The sequence below is a fragment of the Clarias gariepinus genome, chromosome 4 (assembly GCF_024256425.1).
Source record: "Clarias gariepinus isolate MV-2021 ecotype Netherlands chromosome 4, CGAR_prim_01v2, whole genome shotgun sequence".
In the NCBI taxonomy this organism is placed as follows: domain Eukaryota; kingdom Metazoa; phylum Chordata; class Actinopteri; order Siluriformes; family Clariidae; genus Clarias; species Clarias gariepinus.
The window spans coordinates 31,363,733-31,385,878 of NC_071103.1; the positions used below are offsets into that span (position 1 = coordinate 31,363,733).

A 22,146-nucleotide genomic window follows, 5' to 3' on the forward strand; every position below is an offset into this window, starting at 1 on the left:
GAAGGTCATCACCGAGGATGTAAGCACAGTGTAATCGGGGCCAAATTTCACACCTTTTGTTTTGTGCAAAAAAAAAAAAAAGCGATCCAAAGTTCAACAGGGACTCATATGAAGCTCTGCCATCCCACTGAGCTTAATCGAGTTGGTATCTTTTAGATATCAATATAATACAACCAGAACGATATAATGTACTAATATAATATAATCAGAAGATTGGAAAGCCTTTTTCTACGAAAAAAAGGGTTGTGGATTTTGACCCTGATTACTTACATTGTACTCATGTTTCGGGTGACAAACTTCATAGTCGGTGTGCAGAACAGGAAAATTTAAAACAACTGAGGCCTTCCGTAACATGCTTTTATGCACCTGAGATTTGATTAAAGACTTTAAAAAAAAACTTTAAATGTCCCTTTAACATGCAAAACAAATGTTTTTTGTTGTTCTTTTCTTTACTTCCACACACACTCAGTCCTCCCCTATAATTCAACATCAGACTAAGATATGTGTGTTTCTTATGTGAAGTCAGCTAGTTGCATCTTTTTAGACTGGTATTCATGCTTCATCACAGGGCAGTGTTACACACTTTATCCTTAAACGCTATCTGCTCTCTTCTGCATACATAAAGCTCACTTATTTTATTGATAGGATCATTGATAGTATTTTAGAGTATGCCACCCCTCCTATCCACACATGTCTTTTGTTAAAGTATAAGGCATTATTTTACATTGGGACAAATTTTTTGCATGCGCACTACAGCTGCTATCTTGTGCACAGAATGTGCATTAGGAATGGGTATCACCAGGGACTTCCAACTGCAATATTTTCACAATAATACTGCTCATCTTTAGGTATTATGGTTTTATAAATATCCAGATGCTATAGTAATTTTTTTTTCGTTTTGTTACAATTTTAAACAAGTTATCAGATAATGTGCTTCCTGTCAGTGTGAATAGTTTACAATTCACCACCTATAGGTTAATAGAGGAACTGCAACATTTTACCACTTTAAATGCATATGCAGTGGTACATGAGCGAATTAAATCCGTTCGAATACTTAAGGTGACAGTTTTGCATTGTTAAATGCATTTTCCCATAGGAAATAATGCAAGTGCAGATAATCCGTTCCAGTCACCAAAAATATTACCAGTTTCTACCACTATAATCATATTTTTGTATATAAAAACAATCAAAACATTTAGAAAAGATATTAAAATTAAGTAAAATTTAAAAGAAACAGACATCAAACCTCACGTAACATCCATTTATGATTCCTCTTGGCATAGGCTGCATTAAAAACAAAACTAAGAGCGGCTACCTTTTCTTCTTGCTACCGTCCTTCGTGACATTCTTGAGACCCATGGTTCTATTTCTTTACTAAATCTTGCAAAACATGCAAAAAAAAACACAAAAAAGTATGTAAACTTTAAGCTTTACTTGGATTTCTACTGTTGCAAACAAGATTTGAACAGCTCCTGGCCGGTCTTCAAGCTTAGCCAGTTTGATTGGGCTCGGTTCATTTGCCGAAAATGCTTCATATGCTGAGGCAAAATTATTGCGACATTTTAGCCTTGAGCAAACATTCTTATGCCGTAGCTTAAATCGATTTTGGAGTCGGTGTGGTTATAAATGAATTGCTACACAAAAGATTCATAATTGATAACTGAATAATTTTCCCCCATCTTTAATGTGCAAGCATAGTTTCAATCAAATACAAACCTGGGTGTAGTGTGGGGCCTTCAATAGGTCCTGGCAATGTTTGTTTTCTCTTTCACTCTCTTTGTCTGTTTCTTGCTTGACCCTGAAAAACATACACTACACTTACTTTTATTTTATTTTTTCCTCTCTTACATACAGTCTAAGGGAAAATATTACCCACTAATTATAGTCGAGTGTATTGCTCCACTTTTTGTTGTGTGTGAACAAATTAGTGCAGTCTACGGCCTTGAGCTGCAATGTTTTTCTGGTTATATTGATATACAGTATCTAAGTTACATTATTCATTTACAGTCCATGCTTTTTGCCCTGTGGCTCTTGATAAAGTCACATGGTTTGGTTTTTCAGTACATTGCTCTGCATATCTCGTGCAGTGGTAATGTAGCCTGGTTACTTTTAGCCAGCTTCGCTGAGAATTATACTGAGAGAGGCTGAAAGGATTCACTAGTCTATTATAAGGTATTATAGCCCCACTTATTTTCCTGTCATTTATGCATTTGTTATTACGTGATAGATGTTTAGACATGGTCCCTCAGCTTGTCAGGATTAGGAGGCGCTATTACGTAACAGGGTTGGACGCTTCTCGCGTTTGATCCCCTGCCAGCCGATCTGTTGAGCAAGTCCAGCAGTCACGCTCTTTATCTAAATACACGCAAGCTGTTTCATTCATTGTGTCCTTTGACTGGCATCATTGTGGCTTCAGAGGATGACATGTCTATAATGTGTCTTTTCTGATGTCTTGTTATTGAATCTGAAACAGTGTTCTCCTGGTTTCGATGAGAACTGGCCGGTCCTTGACATCTGCTGAATAAAAGTGAGCGCTTCAAAGCTTGAATAACACCATATACATTGTAAACACCTGGAGTACACATGTGTAACTGTACAGCGCACATCTTTTTGCCATCTTCACCTACATGGTGCGTGCGCCACGAGGATGCCATGGCTTTAATGTATGTAAATATTATCTTCAATGTATAAAATATTTCCAGATGTATTTATGATACTGATATGGAACTTTCCTTGAAGAAACATTCAGAATTTGTTTTTCAAATGTTGGGATTGCACTTTTTTAGATGCCAGATGCTTGAGCTCACTCTCAGCCTCCATCACATCAGTCCATATTAGGGTCTTAAGAAAGGAAGTGATTCCTGATGCAGTTTAGGACGGGGTCTAATGCGGGTAACTGGCATGTGTTGGCCATGTTTGGAATTTCTTCGTTAGCTTCTGCTCTTTAGATCTTCTCTGAGCTGACCTTGGACATGATGTTTACCAGATATCCTTTTAAAGTTAGTGTGTATTTGCTCATTGACAGCAGGTCAGTCGTACAATTCAAAAATTGGTCCCTGCTTGGATTGTGTAGTCTCTGCTTCATGCAAACAGATGTATTTTTGTAGCCACTGTGTCTTATTGAAAGACTCAAATTAAATAGTTCACTTCGTATTTTGTGGCTTAACCTCTGAGAAGATAATACAGTAGCCGTTTACAATATCTCTGTAGCGTGTGGGGCTTTCCATGCTGTTCTTTCATTTTTAACTTTAAAAATGCAAGTTACAAAAATCTGAGCATCGGAAAAGTCAATGCCATACACTATACTGAGCTGCAACATCTGTTGCTTTATTAATCAAGTCAAAATGCAAAAAAATTACCATGGAGAAAAAAGGAATTTTTTTTAAATAGTGACCTTGAGGATCTATTTCAGTGACACAGCTTTCTATCTGTAAGGAGAATATACATTTCTGAAAATCTCACCCTCTTGAAATACACAAAGACACACTACAGGCAATTAAACAAACAAAACAATCAACCTACAACAAGATTCAGACAAACTCCATGCATTAAGACCGGAGGTGAAATTCGAACCTCAGCACTTGAGGTGCGAGGCGACAGCGCTAAGCCACTTACCACCAGTGATATAACTGCATCTGGATATCAACATGGCAACAAGCAAGGCACATAAAAATCTAAAATTGCACTATGGATCTGTGCAATTATTTATTTGCAAAACGCTATAATTTATTACAGGCAATATATGCATAGTCTGGAATTTATGTAGCATTTGTCAATATTTTATTTAATATTATATTTTTATTTATTGTTTTTTTTTTTTTTAGTATTTTTATGGTGATAAATGGACAACTTCTTAATGAGCTTATTTGAAACATCATTTATTAGCCTGGGTAAATATGTTTAAATACAAAATAGTACATTTAATAGTTAAATATTGCAGTTTTAATTGCAATCATGACATAGGTCAAAATAATTGTGATTTTATTTTTTAATCAAATTGTGTGCATCTGATGTCAGCAGAAGACACTCATGCAATATTTGGAGTGTAAAAGGTTCGCAGCAGCCATTATCTACAAAAAGGGGATTTAAAAAAAAAAATTCTTATACAGGTCAGAAAAGATGAGTATTATGTAGGATTCCTACCAAAGTCACTAATCAGTGTTAATAGAAACATAGATTCCTGTGTATTTTTATTAAAATTCAATTTTTCGTTAACATTGCATAGGATATTTTTCTTTGACACTAACTTTTATCACCCTGGTTGTCAAACATTTAGAACACAGAGTATGTCTGTCCATTTATTAAAGGCAAGCTGCATACATGGTCAGTTCACTAATAGCTTGACCTTGTGACATACACGTCTTGTTCACGATCCTGTTTTCAGATGATAGGACTGTTTTAAATTTCTTCCTATTTCTCGCCTCCCAGTCATTCCAACAAACGAACAAGCTATTACAGCGCGATAGCAGTTTTGCTCTTGTCAGGAGTTGATTAATTGATGAACAGGAAGTCAAGTTTGACCTGGACCCCTCATTTGTCCTTTCGCTGAACGGCTGAGCTGCCAAGCAGGAATGCAGGAGTGAAAACAGACTAGAATTGACCATTCAACAAACTACATCTTTATGACTCTTTAGCTACTAAAGATGGGAGGGAAAGTGCAGTGATTGTCATTTCAGCTAGCAGCGAGCAGCTAAAAGCCTATTGAATGCTTGGGTTGTAGCACTTATTGTCCATTCCTCCTGTATGAAGTCAGGAAGACGGGTGTGCGTTTTTTTTTCTCCAGCTGTGGAAAAAAAAGGCGTCCGTAGAGCCGAAAATCAGAAGGAAAAGGAAAAAAAATATGCAAACAGGAAGTGCACTGGCAGGAAATTCAAGCCATGCTTTAAGTCTTGTAATTCCACTCTTCATCAGCAGAAAACACTTGTGCAGAGCTTTTCTATTTCAGGCTTTGTTTGTCACTCAGTAAATATCCATTTGGTCCCAGCTTTGGCACTAGCCAAGCTCTCTCTGGTTTCTATGATTGAAAGTGGGAAAAAACAGTTTCAACCTACATGAGCCTCATCTGAACCGTGACCAGCTCAAGCCGGCTCAGAAGTAGAAACAGCCAGGACCTGGTAGTCACACCCTCTTATTAAGCCCAGCAGAACAAAGCGCACAGGGCTCATGTGCAATAAAATTCCCTCAGGCCATTGAGCAGTGGGACCTCAACCACAGAATATTATTATAACGCCGCACTGACTGTTCGGATTACCATGCCCGGAGTCGACACGGCAGACTTTTAGATATGACATGCCCTCACCAGAAGACCGAACGTTTAACTCCGACCTTAGGTTAGGAACGAGGTTCTGAGTCAGCCGCCAGAGAATCTACAGTACACACCCTTCTTCAGCTACTACCCAGAAATTCAACCCAAAAATTCCAACATTGTGGTTCCACACTGAAACGTAACCATGTAAGTACTGTCCACAAGAAGAAAAAAAAAGCCCTTTGTAATCATCTGTAAAAACAGTGGAAAGTGACCAAGGAATAATGTGGTCTGGTGTTAATGACTATACATAGAGGCCAGGAGAAAATCCCTGTACACCTCCCAAAACCCTGGGTTGAGTCTGTTTCAGACATGTCTGACCATTCCAGGACAAAAAAAAAAATTCCCGTAATAAAGCATGGAAGCAGGGCATGTAGATGTGTGTGCGTGTATATATATATATATATATATATATATATATATATATTCTGGTTATCATTTTCATTTCCTGTTATCATTATTAAACCATATATATATATATATATATATATATATATATATATATATATATATATATATATATATGGTTTAATAATGATAACAGGAAATGAAAATGATAACGAGAATAAAACGGTAGGTTGACTAGGGGAGCATGAAGGTCCGCGCATGGAGTTTACATGTTCTTGTGTGCTTTGTGGGTTTGCTTTGCTTTCCTACATAACAAAACATGTTGTAGACTGATTGGTGTTTGTAAATTGTCCATAGTATTTGATGAGGGTGTATGAATGTATGTGTACTTGTGCCCGTTGATTGGCTGGCACCCCATCCTTGGTGTCCCATACCCTGGACCCTTGGTGTCCCATAACTGTGTCCCTCGAGGTCCCTGCATAGGATAAGCGATATAGACGGAAAGTCACACAATTCTCTGGTTGTTCTCTGTGTGCTTTGAAACCGTACCTTTGTTTACATAAAATATATAATAAAATATGCATGAATACAATTTGGGTGATTCAAATATTCCCATCTGTTTGTAGCACCTAGAATATTCAACATATTTTTTTTTATCCAACATGTGGTCTCCCTTTTTGCCGTCATGCTCTCATTATTAAAACTCACACACACACACACACTATTTTCTATATTGGTAGTATTGCCCTTCGTGCTACTACCCAGTAATAGCTGTAATAGCTCATAGACATCAGAGTCATAGAAGGTCATTCCGTAATTTTAGAATTCAACAGAAATGATTACAAACAAGCAAAAGAGGAAAACACGAGCTTTTTTCGTTTTTGAAAGAATGTCTATTATAATTTTTTATTCAAGAAGCCTGATGCCTGTGACTAAAATACCTTTTTTTTATTTATTTTTTTTATTCATGAGCCTGTATACTTTATAAAAACTATCAGAAGCCACTCTGTAATTTTAATGGCTCTCCTTGTTCCATTAGTCTGATGATTGTGTACATGCGGGCTCCATCTGTTAATTGCCAGGCCCTCTGATGTTTTCCACTGAGTGGTACGATGAGGAATGGCTTTTCTTCCTCGTAGCAGCAGCTCAGAGAGACCAGGAGGAAACAGCATGCTTTGGCTATAGCAGATGTCCCATTCACACCGAGGAAGGCACGCGTCATGCAACCTGATTGATAACTGCCCATATGTGGGCATCACAGGGAGCCTGGCAGCTTTGGTGTGGCTTAAGCTCCATGCAGGGGCAGATGATGGGAAAGTTTGAGCAAGCTGTGCCTTTTAATCAAAGACTAATCAGAAACGTGCCTGTGTGCTGATGGGTGGCATGTAGTTAAGAAAATGCAAAAAAAACATTTATAAAAATCTTCCTACATTACTTGTACCCTAAAAGAGTTTAACAGAGATGATCAGCAGTCAGTTGTCGTTAATTTCTTGTCAGCGTATGTCAGATTTTCACTTTCCTTGTATTTAACTGTCAATTAGAGCAACAGGCAATATGGTCTCACTGCATTAACAGCGAGCTGCCTCACACCCACAATCACTCTGCTCATTTCACTCGTCTACTCCTCTATTGTCCTCCATCACCCCCCTCTAAGTGTCAGTGTGGGTCTTAACAGCTTGAAAGGATTACCTCAGACCCCATGCTGCCAGCTTACACATCAGTGTTTATCTTTAGAGTTGTTGAGGGCACGTTTCCAACTAGGAATCCGAAAAAAAACTCATTCTGTTAGATAATCTTGCTTTATTTATTTTTTGGTGTATAAAGAAATTAAACTCATCTAACAGTTATATTTATTTATTTATTTATTCATTCATTAATTTATTAATTCATTTATCCTTCTTAACATGAATACTGGGTGAGAACACGGCGCCATGCACAAACACACACACACACACCTTCACACATGGGCCACTTTAGCTCACCTACCAGTATGTTTTTGAGAGGTGGAAAAAAACCAGAGGAACCCCCACACAGACACATAAGACAATAGTTTTAACCACATACAGACACAACTGACCTGTCTGTTTAACCACACCTGAATTCAGGACTGACCCTGGGTATCCTGGAGCTGTGCTTCATCATCACACCACCCTGTAAGCCATCATTTCAATATTATACTGCAATTATATAATTCTGCAATAAAACCTACTACCTTTTTGCATTATTATCCCAATACTACAGCAATATCTCCGCCCACTTTATCTCTGATTGGAGAATTGCATGAATAAACAGAGGTGTTTCTATTAAAGTGGCCAAAATAATATAATATAATATAATTCAACCACTGAATCGTAACACAGCATTTGGGAAACATTGTGTATAGTGTATTGTAAAACAAATGAACAATACTGAATACTATTCTGAACAATTTATTATTAAACACATTTATTTATGCGTTATTATTTTTAAAGCACATGACACCATTTCCTTTCTGACCTCATGGTCTATATATGGAAATGCTATTAACATTCCATAGGCTTTCTGTTTTTCACCATAGTGAGCTGATTTCAGATTGGTGGATATGTCACTGGATGACTATTCCATTAGGGAAGTGAGTAACACCTCTAATAAAAAGAAAAGGAAGAGTGAATGGTGCAAAAAACAAATCTGACACTAATACCCACAACATAGTCATTTCTGAGAAATTCTTTAGCTTTTTTCTGTAGCTAATTTCCCCCCTAAACATTCCAGATGCATACCAGATGTACTTCCTGCTCTCTTCTCTTTCACCTGAGCCCTATAGTAGCTCCCTCTTCAGGCTTAACATCTGTCTACAAGGCTCTCGCGTGTCCTTCAGCTTTACCAGCTCTCTATACTCAGTCTCGGAGGATCTCCGTGTCTACCACCTGATTCACAAGAATATCTTTTTTTCTAAAGTAAATAGGAATGATGTTAATAGTTAATTGATTAATCGAATATGTATTAATTAAGTTTTATTTTGCAGGCAGCCCAGCTGTAAGCTTACATTAGTGTAGCAACCCTTACTAGACAGGCTCCTTACATCCACGACCAATGATCTATTTGAAGAGTCCTTCTCATGAATACCGGATTAAGTCGGCCTGCATACAATCCCCTTCCCCTTCCTCCATCTTTATTTTCACAGAGAGCTCTGTCACAAAACTCATCACAGGTGGTTCTTAAACGATTTCAGCAAACCAAACAGAGTTTCACAAAAACTTCACATGCACAGCTGATGTGTATGCACTGAGGGGTGTGGCTATACACAGATGGGTCTGTTTGTGAGTGTGTGTGTGTGTGTGTGAGAGAGAGAAAAAGGGGGGCTGATTGCATCAATGCTCTGCACACAATTAAATAAGACTTTACTCTTTTAAAAATTAAAAAAATATATTATGTGGATGTCCGTGTGGATACTGTGGCAGGCCACCATAAATAAAGCAGTGCATGGGAAAACACTGGATTAAACATCGAAAGTGTTAAGTAAATATGAGTCTGGTTATTGTTAAAGTGTTCGACTATTGACTAACAGTCAATTCAACAGTCAGACTATTCGACTAATTTTAATGGTATCTTTACAAATATCACTAAAAGCAAGTTCCTGTTTGATGATCATTTACAAGTTTATTTATTAATTTATATTCTATACTGCTTATCCTAGGTACAGGGGTGGGGGTGGTTGAAGTCTATTAGTATTAAAGTAAAACAGCTTAGCATTAGTATAACTACATAATACCAGACCTTTAATTAATAAGGAATGAACTTAAAAAAGTCAAAAACTTTCAAGAATCACTTTCTGTTTTGTTTGTGAGTCAGTGCATCATTACACTACATGTGGACACATAAACATCACACCCATATATGTTTGTTTCCCCTAAATCATTGGATTTCTTTGTATGTTGTAGTACTATAATCTCCCTTGACTGGAAATAAGGCGTTTACATCTAATCCAGTATCATGATGCTACAGTGCACAAAGCCAGCTCAATGAATGCAGGACTGTACTGGTGTGGGAGAATTTAGTGTCCCTACCTCCAGCCCTGACCTCAAGCCCACTGAACACATTTGGCGTTAATTGAAATACAACCCAAGATTCCTCACCCGACATCAGTGCTCGATCTCACTAATGCTGTTGTGGGTAAATAAGCAAATCCTCACAGCCACACTCCAAAATCTAGTGGAACGCCTTCCCAGAAGCGTGGTGCTTAACAGCAAAAGGGGACTAAATCTGGAATGGAATGTTCAACAAGAACATATGGGTGTGATGGTGAGGAATCCACAAACTTTTGGCTGTATAGTGTGCCTACAGTACACGCATGCGAATATTCTGTCTAGTCCTGGTTAAACAAATGGTACGACTAGAACACATCATGCTGTAATTCCTCACATTTCAGTTCAGATTTTTTATGTACGAATTCTAAATTTGCATAGCAATAGCAACAACAAATTCGAGTATAACAAGTTCCTTTTTGCTGTCCTCCTCCTCATTAGCAGCCACAAGCACGCCTGACACTGAAAATTCTGATGAGTGTGTAAGAAACACAGAGACACATTAGGCCATTTTCTTTCTTGGTGAAGAATTCTTCTCTTCCTTTTAGATTTTCATAATACATGCACTATTAAGCATTATATATTTTTTTTTAAACACACACACACCTCCGCTAGCACAAGCAATTCTCGCTATGCCTTTTATCAACTTCCAGAGCAACTGTAATTTGTATGGCCAGGACTGAATGTCTAGCGTCCTTCTCTAAGGGCCAGGAGAACAAAAGGATGCAGACGGGTGGACGGAGCAGAGGACTGGAGCTGCAGTTTGGCCTGAATGCTCTGCTGCACCTTCAATTGTGTCATTAAAATGGCAGCTCGTTAAAGGAGCTGGGCGGCGACCACAAAGAGAACCCAGATTGCCCTGCTGCCCTTAACAGTGCAGAAGTACTTCAAGCAGAAATTTCCCAATTACAGTGAGCAGCAGCCAGCTTCAGCTATGCAAATCCTAACCTTAGAGAAAATAAGGCAAGCTTGCCTCAGATAATATTTGCTATTTGTCAGAACTGAGGGCTGATTTGACTAACGCTTGTTCTGCAGAACTACTGTAGGTAACACTATACTGTAAATGTGCCAGACATTTTTTGTTTCTTTTTGGGAAGTAATTAGTCTTGACAAGAATCTTAGCAAGGCTATTATCTAAAGTAGTTTCAGCATTGCCGAATCAACAGTTGCTTGAACCTGCACATTTCTACACATACACAGCATGCTTATGATTTAAGAGATCTTGTCACATCTATCGTACCTGAATATTCAGAAAACAGTATGATGACGCAAAGTACACCAAGTCCCCAACATACGAACGAGTTCTGTTCCGAGAGCTCGTCTTTAAGTCCAATTGGTTCGTAAGTCTAACAAACATTGTCTAGGTACTAGGATAGTAACACATTTGGCTAGGAGTTGTTAGCCATGAAAATCCCAGATCAGCAGGTTCTAAAATATTCGACCTAGCCAGTTTAACCACACTGATTGGAGAATTGCATTTAGTATAAAACTAGCATGTTTCATGATCGTGCTGATGGTTGAGCGATTCATGTTAAAAGAGCAAGCAATGTATGCCATTTTTCACCTCGCTCCATTCTCTCAATTATTTTCACTTCTGTCTTTCTTGTTATAGCTCGGCGCTTCTTAGGAGTACCAGCTTTATCGCTGCTCCTTTTATGCTTGCTGTCACACCTTATGGGACGCAGTGACCACATACGCCGGAGATGTGATCTAACCTCCACAATTGAACATGCACAGACATTTTGAGACATGTGATGTGTGTGTCATGTGAGGTTTAAATAGATAGTAGCTAGCCCACAGATATATTATATACATTTTCTGTGTAAAAGAAGCGTGTTACTTTTTATGTAACAGAAACCTTTTGCATCTGACATCACAATATCCGTCTGGGATGGTCCTGCCTATTCTAAGGGATGTTACTGACCCTGATTAAGGGCATTACGTGGTGTGTTAAACAAGGGATCTTACATCCTGCATAATGCACTAGCTTTCCATTTTACACTATTTGGGATTCAACCCCAGAAAGCTTGAAATGTCAGTATTTATGACCTGCACAGAATTTAAGTGTACAGCACAGTGTATTCCATAGAATTGTCACATGTGCAACAGAAACACTGAATCATCAACTGCTGGGATACTCTTTTATATCTTTGCATGAGGTAACCTGGGTAGTAATCATCAGTTCATTTTTAAGTTTTTATTTTTGGTTTTAAAATACACCTTAAACAAATTACCAATGAAAATACATAGCCTCTTTTGGTTAGCAGTACCACTGTTGTGACCGACGTTGGGATGGTCATATGTCTGCAATAGAGATGTATATCTACATCTCTATTTGATATGTAGCCTAAACCAGATCCCCCCCACCCCCTTGAATTACATATGAACCCTGTGACCATGTCCCTGGAAAACCTAGAAAAGATTAGAAGAAAACAGAAAGAGAACGCCAGTACTATTAGCATGGTCTGTGACTTCTGGCTCAAATACATCACTTAAATTCATCATTGGTTGAGTAGCGCTGGACCTGACATCACACTGACGTTTTATAGTCCCACTTGCACATATTTCACCCAAAGTTGGTTCTTTTTACCTAAATATAAGCAATGTAATTGGCTTATTTAATCCTTGGCCAGGCAGGATATTGTAAATGCAACATTAAATAATACCCCACTGCTTCCTTTCTGTGTCAGAATCATATTTGTATCTATTAAGAGCACATTGTCCCAGGTATTCATATCCAGATTTATCCATAGTGGTAATGGACTGGCATTCATTCTTTCCAGGACATATTGCTGTCTCCTGACCGGCTAGTGGTACCATGCCGGATAAACTGCAACTTTAAACTTCCTTAAGATAAATGGAAAATGGTAGGATCGCGTGTGTGGGAATGTTACGCTGAAATTTATCACAAATTGGTTTCCATGTTTTTATGCACACCACTGGGTCTTCATTCAATGGTTTTCATATCTGCTTCATCATCATTGCAACACTACTTTATGCATTTTCCTGCTTAATCAGTCTGTACTTGCGTCTTGCAAAATACTGCAAATGTGCCTGCTGTTTAAATTTCCGAAGCTCACATCAGACTCTTGGTTAATGTTTGAGATATTTTGCGCCTTTTGTTGCTTAAGGGCATGGCACACTGACCAGACAGTCTATAAAGGAATTCAATGCTTGGGTTTTGCAAGCATAAGCAGAGACAGTCCCGAAACAGATGTCCCTCTGAGACCTTGTTCCTTTATTTGGTTCTCTCTCGTCTCTGGATTGAATACACGTTAGCCTGATGTGTCGGGGGGCAGTACGTCTGCTGTTCTTCATGTTGACATTTTTGAACCCAAATACAATCCAGAGCCATCATGGGTTCTTATGGAAGTGTCTCTAAGTTGGGAGTGCCATTGCTTTACATCCCGAGCCTTCTCAACCCCTTCAGTTTTCATTTCTGGTTCTCATTCGGTTTTGATCAGCTTCGTTGGGCCTGTCAGAGAGCTGCCCTTTTAAGTTGTCTTTAATTCCTGCCAGAGATGCCTGCTTCTCTGGACATCAAATACACACTTTCACATGCACCCTACGTGCGAGAGGTTTGTGGGTGTTACCTCCCCCCCCCCCTTCCTTCTCTTCCTGTCCTGCTTGAACACTGCTGGACCCCATCTTCCCACTGCTAAAAACACGCTTTGGGAATGGAAGGGGTGGAAAGGGGGCTTCCTGCAGCTCGTCGAAAAAGAGGCTCAATTTAGATGTTTACACGAAGGACTTTGTCGGGGGGGTCACAAAGGGATGGAGCTGAAGTTAGGGGGTCACAGAAGAGAATTCCTTTGATGTAGTTTGTGGGTGGCATTATTACTTTTCTTTCAAAAACATGGACACAGTAGCGGGAAAGCCCAAAATGCTAGCACATGTCAGCCTGGCTGTGGAGATAAACTACAACTTCTTTTCTGTGGCCCAAAAACTTGTTGCAATTATTACAGACAAATACAAAGCACAGATCTAAGTGGTTTTTTTTTTTTTTCGGGTTGAGGCTGTCCACAGTCTCTTGGCAGCCCTAACTAGGATATATTAATATAGAGCTCTACTGTAACTCTCATTATAATGTGTATAGGATGGTTTAATGGTCTTTTCAAGCAGTGTTGCTTCACCGTTATTCACACACAGTTTGCCACTTTGGTAGCTGAGCAGCGCGAGCCGCTTTCCAATGTGTCAGTGTGGGTTTATTACAAATGTAATGTCCTGGTTACACAAACAGCTCAGAGAGTTTTCACTGACCTTCATAATAGATAATAAATCTCTCAATACAGAAAGAGCTATTTCCAAAAATGATGTAAAGCCAGACAAAAACTGGTGCTGTCACAGGAAGATTGCCACAGGAAGTTTGCCTTTTTTTTTTTAAGAATGCACAGTAAGAACATCTTTCAATAAGATTTCATAAGATATATTTTGTGATGAAAGTATTTGTTTAAAAGGTTTGATTTCCTGTAGAACATGTACTAATTCCCAGTTAATGGTTTGACCCAATAATGCTGCCCCCCAATAATTTGATCGAATAATGAATAATTAGGCATACCACTGAAAATATGGCATTGTTTTTGGCCAAAAGAGAAAATAAATTATAATAAAGCAGAAAATCTATCACTTTTAAAACATGGTTGTTTTGGGTGATGCTACAGTTGTCCGTAGCTGGAAGTAGCTGTCCTCTGTCAGGGGGAGGGGTGGAATACCTGCACTCACTCATCAATCAGTAGCCAATCATAGGCATCTGTGAGCCCATGGTAGTGAAAGGGGCTTTACTTGGAGTGTGTTGTAGTTTTACAAAAGCAACAATTTGAAAAGATGCCGTCATCTGGATTGGTCTCGGAGAAATAATGTCATAATCTTCGCCTTGGCCATCGTCTTCATACCTGGTCCATTACATTTAGAAGATCAGAAAAAAAAACCCTCCCCTAAACTGCAGGCTGATTAAAAGTTCATTTGGTAAAGTCATCCATAATAATACCTTAGATCTGACATCATCACAATGTCACATGTTGACTCTGCTTCCTAAAAAATATTCCACATCTAGCTGTGTAAAGAGATCTGAAAAGACATACAACAGGTTCTTCTTAAGTATAATAATAGTAATGCGTCAGGTAGTGTTTTTTTTAGTTTTGTTATTTCATCAGTTGAAGTACCCCAGCTTAACTAATAAAACCATACTGGTGTCAGCTCATTACAGAAAGCCATCTCTTTATCAGGACGTTGAGAGGTGAAGCATCCTGGACTTTGTTACTCCTGAAGGCATACGTCTGTTTCATACTCAAAACCCTTGGTGATAGAATCCAGCACCAGTCCAGACACTCAGGCACAGACCCCTATGACTCTCTCCCCTAAGCCCGCAGTGTCACTCAAACCCGCACTTGGCGCTGCGCAGAGCTCAGTCATAGCTGCACTCTTCTGCTCCTTACATCGTCAGAGGAGAAAGAAGACAGGTAAAAGACAGACCGGACAAAAGAAAAGAAACAGATCGAATCACACTGATGAAAGGCTCAGGCTTTGGATGAGACGCAAATGGATGACGGCCGAGACTGGGCAGAGATGAAAGCACACCCGTCTGATAATAATGACATTTTCTGGAAGAGCATAAACAGATGAGAATATGTTTTTATAAAGTCCTTAAAGCCTCACCTCCCTGTTGCGATTATTATAAACAAACCATTGCGTCCACACACACACACAAAGTGCATGCTATTTTCAATACTGCTATGCTATGTTTTTCTGTTTACACACTTTCTCTTCACTGGGGCTTGTTGTGTTTTAGTACCTGTATGTGATTGGCTTATTTTTTTCCTTAATGGAATAAATTCACCACCACAAAACATTAACACATTAACCTTAAAATGATCAATTATATAACAGCAAACTGATGACAGGATCATCACCGACGGCTCATTTATGCCCTACCCATAGTGGTTACAGACACCACAGCACACCCCCAGAGGTCTAGGGAGTCATGCACCAAGGAGCCAGAGCTGCCCAAGTACTACAAGGTCTTATGATTATGGCAATGTTTCAATAAGCAATGTCACAACATTTATTTCAGTCCATACTTGGGTTAATTTCTCTCTAAGATCTTTAGACTATGTGGTGGCCAGTGCATGTGGGAAAATGATGTCTCACACTCCCTGAACCACTCTTCCACAATTTGTCATCGTCATTTTGGAATAAGGAATAAAAAAAAAACATGGATGGAAAACCTGGTAATTCAGTATATTCAGGTCGTCAGCCGACCTCATTCTTTTGGGAACCTAGACCTGACCAACAGAAACAACGCCTTACATAGCTTTTTAGTCCTTTTGAATTCTCTTCAAATTTTGAAGCTATTAAACATAGCTGTGAGACCTATATTTGTTTGTATTTACGATTTGATTATAATAAGCGTTTTTCTATCACACTTATTTAGGATTTTTTTTCAGACCACATTTCTACTTGGAAGATGATGCTTCATCGCTATACTTACAGGATTTAAGCATGCATTTTTCAGTTCCCCAAACTTTTTTCGTTTCTTTTTTGCTTTGATGCAGGCCAAAAAACGTAACACTTCTGTAGCAGAGTAACATCTTTGCCCCAACCACGGAATATGAAAAGCCACTCCCTGCATCAGTTAGGGTTAAATAACTTGTTGCAGCTGAACCATATTAATCACTGCAGTACTTATCCAGTAGAAGACTCTCACCTATTTGCTTAGCTAAATCCCGATAGTGTTTTTTTTTGGGGGGGGGGGTTAAAAAAAACCTGTTGAAATAATAAAATAATTGCCATATGAAATTCCAAATTTGTTTCTTAACAACTGCTTTATGCTTGTATTTGATGTTTTGGCCCCATCAACCTCAAAAACACAGTTGTGTTGGAAATGTTTCTCTACTGAGAAGGTAAGATGTTTTTGTGTCCAAAGTTGGCGCCATGGCAAATGAGCAAATTTGTATTAGCTTGACTGTATGCCTAAGTCACCAGATCCTTAAAAATACATAATTTATCCCAGTAACCATTCGGAGTTTCAAAGGATAGCAGTCTAAATCTTTTTTTTATTATTCAAAGTGTTATTTTTTTTAAATATTGCATGATAGCTACCAATCTAAAAGCCAACACATGTGTCCGCTGACACAGATACAAAGCCAAGTTTGAGCTCGAGCTGTAGCTAAGGCTGCTGAATGCACCAGTATATTCTGTACTCAAGATGAAGAGAGGATTGACATTCTTTCCATCCAGGAACCTAGGGCTAGTTTCTCATAAATTACTTTCAGGATTCAGGCTTCCAGTGCCAGCGTAGCAAACACATGAACTGGAATCTCTCATAAACTGCCAGCAAACTTACCAGAATTACAGTAAATGGACTAAACTGTTAAAGCTGAACTTAGTTGTACTTTTAATGTTAGGTAAGAAACCTAAAGTATAGCAATTTTAAGACTTCATAATTAATTTTACATCAGTGGGCAACAGTTATTTAAGAAATATTAATAAAATGTTCTAATGCTGCGTATTTTACGTGATGTGCCGCTGTGCCACATTTATGCCATTTGGCAGATGCTTATATCCATAGTGACATACACTTATCCATTTTTTAAATACCTAAGCAGTTGAGGGTCAAGGGGCTCAGCAGGGGAAGATTAGCAGCACTGGGATTTAAAGCCTTTGAGTGTACAGTATTAACCGCTGGTATACCACTGCCTGCATAGTGTTAGTGATTACAGTATCATACTGACTGTTACTACTGACATTTGCTTTTAGCTTTACAAAGTTAACTTTTACAAGCAAGAGTATCGAAAACAACAAACATGTCTGCTTGGCATTTAACTCTTTGAAACCGAGTTGTTGTCATAGTGCCAGGAAGATGCTGATGGCACTACAGTCCCATCAGCCCCTCTACATCAGATGCCCCTCATGAACTCCATCATTGTGTTGAAGCTTCTTGTTCAAGCTTCTGTTACGCTCATTCTGTAGTGTTTAACATTCTGTGGCATCTGTTTGTTTCAAAGTTGTACAACAGTTAGTTTAGACCAAGTAATTGAATTGGATATGTGGATCCCTTCAAGTGGTCGGTATCAGCAATGGGACTTATAATTATATTTATCATTCCATGTCTGTCCATGTCACTCCAACTGCCGTTCTCCTTCCTCAGTTGCAATAACACAATAAATGTAAGAAATTGCTCTACCCCCTACAGATCTCCATCAAGTTGAATACCTGTGTGATATTTTTCACCAACACCAACTAAGGGGATATCTCATGGTGTTTATCCTCTCAGAAGTGCTCCAGATAATTTTATCTAGTTCTGATGGCTTGTGGTACCTTGCTAAGAACATTAACACAGGTTTTTCCTTTACTTTTTGTCATCTACCTGCACACCCACCCATTAAATCAGTACTCACAGGGTTGACTAAATGGACATAGATAGTGTAATGGGGCAAATATGATTAACTCTGTTCTCTTTTGTGTGTCCATTTTGCTTTTATAGACCCCTCCTGCTGCCACAATGCCGTGGAGCTCCCCCAGTGTAAAGAGGCATGCGATCAGGTAAGAAATTGGTCACATGCTCATATCCATTAGGAATGACCTGTAACCACCCCATATGTTATTATTACAATACCTTGGTATCGATTGGACTAATGCTGAGATTCTATAAGCATTTAGATTTTATAAATATCCCGATTCAATATTACATTCTTTCCACTTTTGTTACGATTCAACTAAATTAAACATGAATAATTAAATATAGAACATTTCTTAGATTTTTAAACAGTAAAAAATGACTTTTGCACGATTCAGAAGCTCGTGCACTCAATACAGAATCTTTTATATATTATATAATTATATATATATATTATTATATATCCTCGTGCTTGGTAGGTTTCCTCCGGGTACTCCGGTTTCCTCCCACAGTACAAAGACAAGCAGATAAGTCTAATTGGCGTTCCCAAATTGCCTGTAGTGTGTGAATGAGTGTGTACGTGTAGGTATGTGTGTGTGTGCCCTGGTATGGATTGTCACCCTCGTTCAGGGTGTATCCCACCTTGTGCCCTAAAGGAGTGGGCAGGGGTAGCTTAGTGGTTAAGGCAACGGACTACGGTTCGGAAGATCCCAGGTTCAAACCACAAGCCACTGTTGGGCCCTTGAGCAAGGCCCTTAACCCTCAACTGCTCAGATGTATAATGAGATTAAAAAAAAAATGTGTGTGTGTGTGAAGCTAAAGTAAGGTCCCCCTCTCCCCCTTCTCATCTTACACAGTTACCTATCCTCCACTCTTTTTACACACGCAGGCACACAATGAAAACACTGTTTTATTGGAAAAATAAACAAGAAATCTCTCTAATGACACTCGATTGAGCGACACACTAACGGAATCACTGCTGTAAACAGAGCAGTGTTTCTGCGTAGAGCAGAGAGAAAGAGTGTGTGTGTGTCTGTGAAGGCAAAAGTAGGAGGGTTGTGTGTATGTGTGTGTGTGTGTGTGTGTGTGTGTATGTGTGTGCGTGTGACAGACACAAAGAGCAGGCTGATACAGAGAGAGAAAATGGATCTTTAACCACTCTAATGAGACTTTCTTTTGCTTTACACGCGCGCTCACACACGTGTGTTATAATAAACAGTGCAAACGCGCTGTACACACATGCATACAGACACAAAAAAATTCATGTTTTACGCACACACACGTGGTCACAGTGTTATAGTAAACAGTATATGCATGCACAGATGGTAATTATACCAGTAAGAGCACTAAGACCCAGCAGGCGAGACAATTACCCACAATTCCGCAGCACAAGAGAGAGTAAAACTATTGGTTCAGTTGTGATCACGTGACGATCTGCTTCAAACAAGAAGCGCATGCGTGATACATGAAACTCGGTACTTGTAAACCAAGACTTGTTCATTTTTCAAGGCAAAATTAATAAAAATATTTTTGCTTGTCTTGCGAAACACTCACACACCACGTTACTCGCAATTCAAGGTTTCACTGTACATATGAATAAGTCACACATCAAGCAGGTAGCATAACACTCATTTTTGTTTACCTTGCTCCTTTCTTCCAGAACCTTTTATTTTCAGAAAAGGCTCTTAATAGCTGATTAGTCAAATCGGGTGTGCAGAGAAAAAGTATTTGTAAGACTAAAGTGTGCATGGCATGGGATCGTCTGGGACCAGGGTTAAGAACCACTGTATGTCCGGTATGTCCATAATTACAAACCTGAAGAACAACAAAAGGCAAAAACTGATAAAAAGGCTTTGAGTTGTAGCAGTAACAAATACAACATAAGAAAATTACAAGAAAAGAAGTTTACTTTTCACACAAGAGTTAACTGTATAAATAAGAAACTAATCATGAGAACAAATGAATATAGTTAGGAAAAGAACCCGTGAAAGAATACGCAGCAGAAATTCTTGGGTGTCGAAATGTTGTAATGATGTTGAGACAATGGTGGCATTAGGTTGTATTTGAAATGTAGAATTACTTTGATGTAATGACACCAGAACAATGTTGACTACATGATAATGGGATAATGTTGAATGAATAGCCTGAATAGCAGATGTGAGTACACTACAATTGGGCATGACGTATGCTACCAGACAACAGCAATTTACTGATGTAATAAATTGAAAATCAGCAAAAAAGGTAAAACAAACTTCTGAAATGTGTCTTGTGAAACCGGACATGATGCGGTTTGGACGGTGTACAAGCAACATATTACAGTACAGTGGAGTAATTTGGGAACTAAGATGCACCTGGAAATTAAACATTGCAACACTAAGAGATGTGACATGAGACACACATGCTGCGTTTCAGGGAGCTGTTGTGGCCGTCTTAATCTTTAATCAGAATTCGACACGCTGTCGGAAATTTAAGGGACCATGAATCTGGATGTGAAATGACATTTGGCATTGGGAAAGCATTCTAAATAAATATACAGCATAAATGTTTAAATAAATTCATTGGTGATGTATAATTTATTCACATCTGGACGTAGTAAGAATGTTAACATAACATCCATTTTTTTGGAGTTATCCAGAATTTACAGCATAACATTGACTTTAGTACCATTTCTGATTGGCTGACAACTCTTGGCTGTTCTTTAAAGCTCTGCAGTCTTTTTGACTTTATTTTTTAAGTAATCCATCACTTGTTATGAACCCTGAAAGGAGTTTCAGCAAATGCAGAGAATGCACAACCTTATTTGTATTTAGTGTCAGCACTGCTAGGAATATATGGACCGTTTGGATGAGAAGTGTTGTTTTTTCCCCTTTGAAGTTGGGTGATGAGAGAGAGAGTGAGTGAATAAAAGTTTCCCTCACTCCTCCCAGCATACTGAGGAGCAGGTGAGGGCTTTTTCGCTTACTTTTATTTACTGCAGGGAAAGTATGCGACGAGGCCAAGAAGGCTTTCATAGATTCCCGTCTGTCTCCTAAACTCCAAAGACATGAAAGAGATGTCTGAAAGGACTTTTTTGGGCAATCAGAAACAGCTGAGCCTGTGGCATTACTTTAACCTTGAGCCCTCTGGCAGTAGCAGCTCCCTCCTCTCTGAAAAAGAAAGTCCCATTCAGATTACAGTGGCTGTCCAGACAACGCGCCAGCTACGGGAAGCCCTCTTATCCCAATAATTGCACCTGCCAAAAAGAGAGACGGAGGAACAGAACACAATTTCAACTCGGCAAATCAGTACAAGATAGTTAATACAAGTGTGTAAAAAAATAAATAAAATGAAATACTGAATAATGAATGTTCACATGAACAAACAATATATATTTATACACCTGGTCTTCAAATGGAAAGAAAGATTTCAACTTGTAAAATTCGAAAAAAGAATTGGACCCTTAGTCTGAAATATTGACAACTTGAAAGACATAGCTCACCACAAAAAAAAGCAAAAAAAAAAGTAAGAGCTTAGAGCTTAGGACAATAATGACACCTTGTTAGTGCTGGACTGCAGCAGGGTTACTGTGGAGAGCGAGAGAGAGAGGAGGCTTCCAGGCTGTGTCACTGTAATCGGCCAGCTATTTCACCTTAATGGAAGCTTGGAGCTTTGATGAGACGAGGCCTCGAGCCCCTTGAAAGAAGCAAGACGGCCTTCTTTAGATGTTCTGCCTGGCACCCGCCATTGATTTAGCTGTCGAAAAGAAAAGAGAGAAAAACTTTTCTAATGGGCTGGATAGGTCATTCACTCACGGAGGCTCCGGTCCTTTTCTATTGGAGTGTGCAGCAGATTTTCTTTGAAGAGCCGCCAAGAAATCACTGGCCATCAGCTGCTCTTGTTTAAGGTATACACAAAGAGGTTTTTGGAGACTATATGAAATTACCATACAGCAGTCTGAACTGGACACTATAATTAATCGAAGCCTAATTAATTAGAGCAAAACTGCATATTTAATTAATGTATGGATGGCATGTAGTGGTTTGTACATACAGAAT

At 38.8% G+C, this 22,146-nt stretch overlaps 1 protein-coding gene across 1 annotated transcript in view; it reads left to right on the top strand.

Annotated features, from left to right (window-relative positions):
* Positions 1 to 22,146, top strand: part of reck (reversion-inducing-cysteine-rich protein with kazal motifs) — a 65,466-nt gene that overhangs the window by 3,270 nt on the left and 40,050 nt on the right. The window contains exon 2 of the mRNA XM_053494475.1: positions 18,200 to 18,258. Within this exon, the coding sequence (XP_053350450.1) occupies positions 18,200 to 18,258 (59 nt within the window). The remainder of the gene's footprint in view (positions 1 to 18,199; positions 18,259 to 22,146) is intronic.